This window comes from Protobothrops mucrosquamatus, unplaced genomic scaffold (genome assembly GCF_001527695.2).
Source record: "Protobothrops mucrosquamatus isolate PMUCROS unplaced genomic scaffold, P.Mucros_1.0 scaffold2839, whole genome shotgun sequence".
In the NCBI taxonomy this organism is placed as follows: domain Eukaryota; kingdom Metazoa; phylum Chordata; class Lepidosauria; order Squamata; family Viperidae; genus Protobothrops; species Protobothrops mucrosquamatus.
In genome coordinates this window covers 103790-107986 of record NW_015388871.1, presented here as the reverse complement: position 1 = coordinate 107986, position 4197 = coordinate 103790, and the positions used below count along the sequence as shown (strand labels likewise).

Below are 4197 nucleotides of genomic sequence, written 5' to 3'. Positions count from 1 at the left end.
CTCAACTTGATGTCTTCAAGGAATTACTCTAGCTTGGGGTGATAGGAGTTGTGCCAGCACTTATGGAGAATAACACATTGGTGGAAGCCACTCAAAACAGCTGGAGGGACAAGAAGGAGAACTTACAGAATAGGGCTGTAAATCCAGATATGTTGTTGTTGTTAATTGCGAAGTCGTGTCCAACCCATCGCGACCCCATGGACAACGTTCCTCCAGGTCTTCCTGTCCTCTACCATCTTCTGGAGTCCATTTAAGTTCACACCTACTGCTTCAGTGACTCCATCCAGCCACCTCATTCTCTGTCGTCCCCTTCTTCTATTTCCCTCAATCTTTCCCAGCATTAGGCCCTTCTCCAGTGAGTCCTTCCTTCTCATTAGGTGGTTTGTGTTTCAACTTCAGGATCTGGCCTTCTAAACAGCAGTCAGGGTTGATCTCCTCTAGGACTGACCGGTTTGATCGCCTTGCAGTCCAGGGGACTCGCAGGAGTCTTCTCCAGCACCATAGTTCAAAGGCCTCCATTCTTTGGCGCTTAGCCTTTCAGATATGGATCATATCAAAAAGCCTTCAAGTTCATCTCAACTTCTGAGGACTTCATGGACATGGACACTGACTTGTGTTTGTGTTGTTGTTTTTTTCTGGGATGTTGAGACTCAGATTTCCTTGTGATCTATCCTTGCACTTATTGGAATATCTCCTTAGGGTTTTTAAAAAGTATTCTTTATTTAATCGACCAAAATCTGATTCCACCTAACTGGATTCATGAATACCGCAGGAAGCTATAAATAAGCAAAAATAGAAGCAAAAGCCCCAAAGAGGGTCTGCAACTTGTTGTATTTTCTGGAGGCGGAGGGAAAAAAAAGCCAATTGAAATGAAAAAAATGATCAGAGAACTGGAGATCCTACCTGATCAGACAGAGCCTTGTCGTATCTCATCAACGTGGCGAAGTGCTCACAGTTTGCAGTGACGAAGTTGTATCCTGGGACTTTGTTTACCATATGCAGAGATCTTTTCACCACACGAGTAGGATCCAAGGGAGGATATTTGTGATCGAATTTGTTCCACACGGCACTTTTCACAGCTCCTGAGACATCCTTGATTTTTTCTCTGCGGACCTTGTACGGAAATGTGTCAGAAACTGAAAAAAGAGAAGTTGAGATGCTGGGTTTCAGAAATGATTTTGTTGACATCCTTGTAAGACAGGGCTTTTCAACCAGTGGTACGGGTACCACCTGTGGTACATTGGCACCTGGCAGGTGGTACGCGACCATCCTAGAAAAATGGTAGCGGGGGAGAGGAATGAGCTGCACCGGTGGCAGCACCGCACAAGCCTGAGCGAGAGACGGCTGGAGCTGCAGGGCTGTCAGGGCTCAGCGGAAGCGCCAGGATCAGTGCCGCTTTCCAGCTGATCGGCGCTTCTTCGGGGCTGGAGCTCGGCGCTGATCCTGGCGCTTCTGCTGAGCCCAGAAGAAGTGCTGATCAGCTGGAATGTTGCAGCATCTCCAGGGTCTTGTGATTTACATTCAGATGCTTGGCAAGTGATTCATATTTATGATGGTCATGTGAACTGATCAAAACCTGCTGCATCCACCCAGCAGATGGGGGGAATAAAAACCAAACAACTCCCCCACCTCACCCCCGCTGTCAATCCTCAACAGAAATGCTCACAACAATGAAAACCTCAGACAGGAGGAAGAGCACCGCTGGGTGGGCAGGCAGGTGCCTTGCTCAGCTGTGGCTTGGGGGGCACTTTTTTCAGTACCATTGTAACTTCAAACAGTCATTATGTGAACTATTGTAAGTCGAGGACTACCTGTACTTCATCACTTTTTTCTTTTTTTGGGGGGGGGCATCAGGTTTTTAACACCTTGCTAGGCGACTGGTGGTACTCCTCTCAGCTTCAATACATGACATCAATAACTGAATCCTACCGTGATCCGATTGGCTCATGGCCAAAGCAAGATGATGTCTGATTGGCTCTCTAAACACTCATGCTCATTGGCTACAATCAGATGAAGGAAAGCTCCCTGAGATCAACCTAAGCAAGTTGTGCTTCCTTTTTCTGGTGATTTGGCTATAACATTTCATAGAATGCAGTGCAGATAATTGAACAAACTATGTTGCATTACGTTCTTGATTAAATTATCTTTCCATTGATATATAATTTTATGGTACTACTCCAAAAAAAAGTGGTGTTATTAGCCATCCAAACTCAAAAATACACTTTTCCCAAAAGGTTTCCGCAATTTTGGCCACTACTGTAATCTAACACAAACAATTGTTCCTGGCAAAGACTAGTCTCCCCACCCCCTTCTCCTGAAGTTACTCCCCTCCAGATGTTCCTTGTGAGGAGGTGTGGGATGACCAAGTAGCCTTGCAGCCATTTCTCTGGACTTGCCTACGCTCCACTCTCCATCATTTTTTCTCAGCTGAACCTAGCTTAGATGTGGCTTGTCAGGTGAGCCTACCATAAAGTCTCCCAGGTAGCTTTCCCCTTGAGTTCCCAGGGGAAAAGTAGGACATTTCTGTAGGATATAAATCAGGGGTGTCAAACTGCCAGCCCGCGGGCCAGATGTGTCACGTCGAAACTGCGCCCACCCCATGGCCGGAAATGGGGAAAAAGTCGCGATACGTCACAACACGTCACGTGACGTTGCGAGTTTGACACCCCTGAAACAGATAATAAAATACTTTTCTCTCACATGATAATGAGAAATGCACAACTTCTCCATTGCCTATGTAGATACCCCAATGCTGGGCAGGGAAAACCAGTTGGAATTGCATCATATCTCCCGGCTTTGGAATGTCTCCATTTTGGAAGATGTGTTCTATATCTTCTTTGATCCCGGCCTGTGTAGAAATACGGGGAAAGAGACTGAAATGGATTCCAATAAAGTATCAATAAAAAATTCAATGGCAGTGTCACCCTCCGTCCGTCGGCGTCCCGAGGCGCGAAAAATGACAGGAACGCAGGAACGTGGTGCTCACAGGGTAGTTTATTCCCCAGCCAAAATAAAGTTAGCACTGGGAGTGGCTTGCTCCCAGTGCTGTATATCGAGATGCCACACCCCTTCCCTCCGCCCCCAGCAGCAAGCCAACATCCGCCTATATCTTATAAATGCCTCCGGAGCCCGGACCCACCCCTCCCTCGTGATGTCCCGCCGAGCGTTTGGCAGCTGCACCCTGCCCTTGTCCCGGCTAGTCCCTCTGCAGTCTTGCTCGTGCAGGCAGGGGTCGTGCAGGCAGGGGTCGTGCTGGCAGCAGTCGTTGCTGGCCCCTCCCCCGACGTCCGCGGTCTTCCCTGGCTCTCCGCGGCTTTCGCTCGCATGCGGCCTCTGTGCGCACGCTCCCCTCGAGCTGGGCAACGCCGCCTGAAGCTTCTGCAGCCCGAGCGAGGTAGGCGGCGGCCTGCGGGCTGGGACGAGGTCAGAGGAGAGCCGGGCGGCTGCGGTGTCGGCTGCTACGGCTTTCTGCTGCTGGGTGGCTGTGGCGGCTGCGGCGGCGCTCGGCTGCGGCGGGTGTTGCCGGTCTCCCCCCCCCAGCGAATGGCAAGCCCCGTGGTGCTTGACAGGCAGGTTAAGTAACCTGATTCTAATGATGTCTGCAAGAGATTGATTTGTAGTTCAAATTTTACATTATGCTAAGATATAATTTTGGTCTCTAATTCGTGTAGACAGAGATGTTGTAGATTAATCCCTAAACCATTCTTTCTCAACTTTAGCCGCTTTAAGATGGGTGGACTTCATCTCCCAGAATTCCCAGCTGGAATGCTGGCTGAGGGATTTGGGGAGTTGAAGCCCACCCACTGTAACGGTGCTCAGGTTGAGAAACAGTGCTGTAAACCACGATTCCCCAATACAAATTGATGGGGGAACACAATCTATGACATAGTTCACCTATCCTATTGGCTGGGCTTTAGCTATTGTACTAAGCCCTGATTCATTTTAACCTTAAATAAGCTTCAATTAGCACAGTTCACCGGACACTAAGTCACAAATCTCAGCATGAAAAGCAAAGGGGGGAGGCCAAAACATCATGTTGTGCCAAAATAAATCAACTGTTGGCTTAGAATAATGTGTCGCCTAGGTTTTTAAGCTATGATATGGTTGGTTGGCTTGAATTTAGCATGAATCCTGGTTAAAGTGATCCATAACTTTACTGTATGGGTTAAGAGTGTTAGGCAAACTAAAGGTTTCATA

General features: G+C 48.2%; 1 protein-coding gene across 1 annotated transcript in view; it reads right to left on the bottom strand.

Moving 5' to 3' along the window:
* LOC114923311 overlaps positions 1-1188 on the bottom strand; it is a 15005-nt gene extending 13817 nt beyond the window's left edge. The window contains exon 1 of the mRNA XM_029286086.1: positions 904-1188. Coding sequence (XP_029141919.1) covers positions 904-1188 — 285 coding nt within the window. The remainder of the gene's footprint in view (positions 1-903) is intronic.
* Between the last annotated feature and the right edge of the window lie 3009 nt (positions 1189-4197).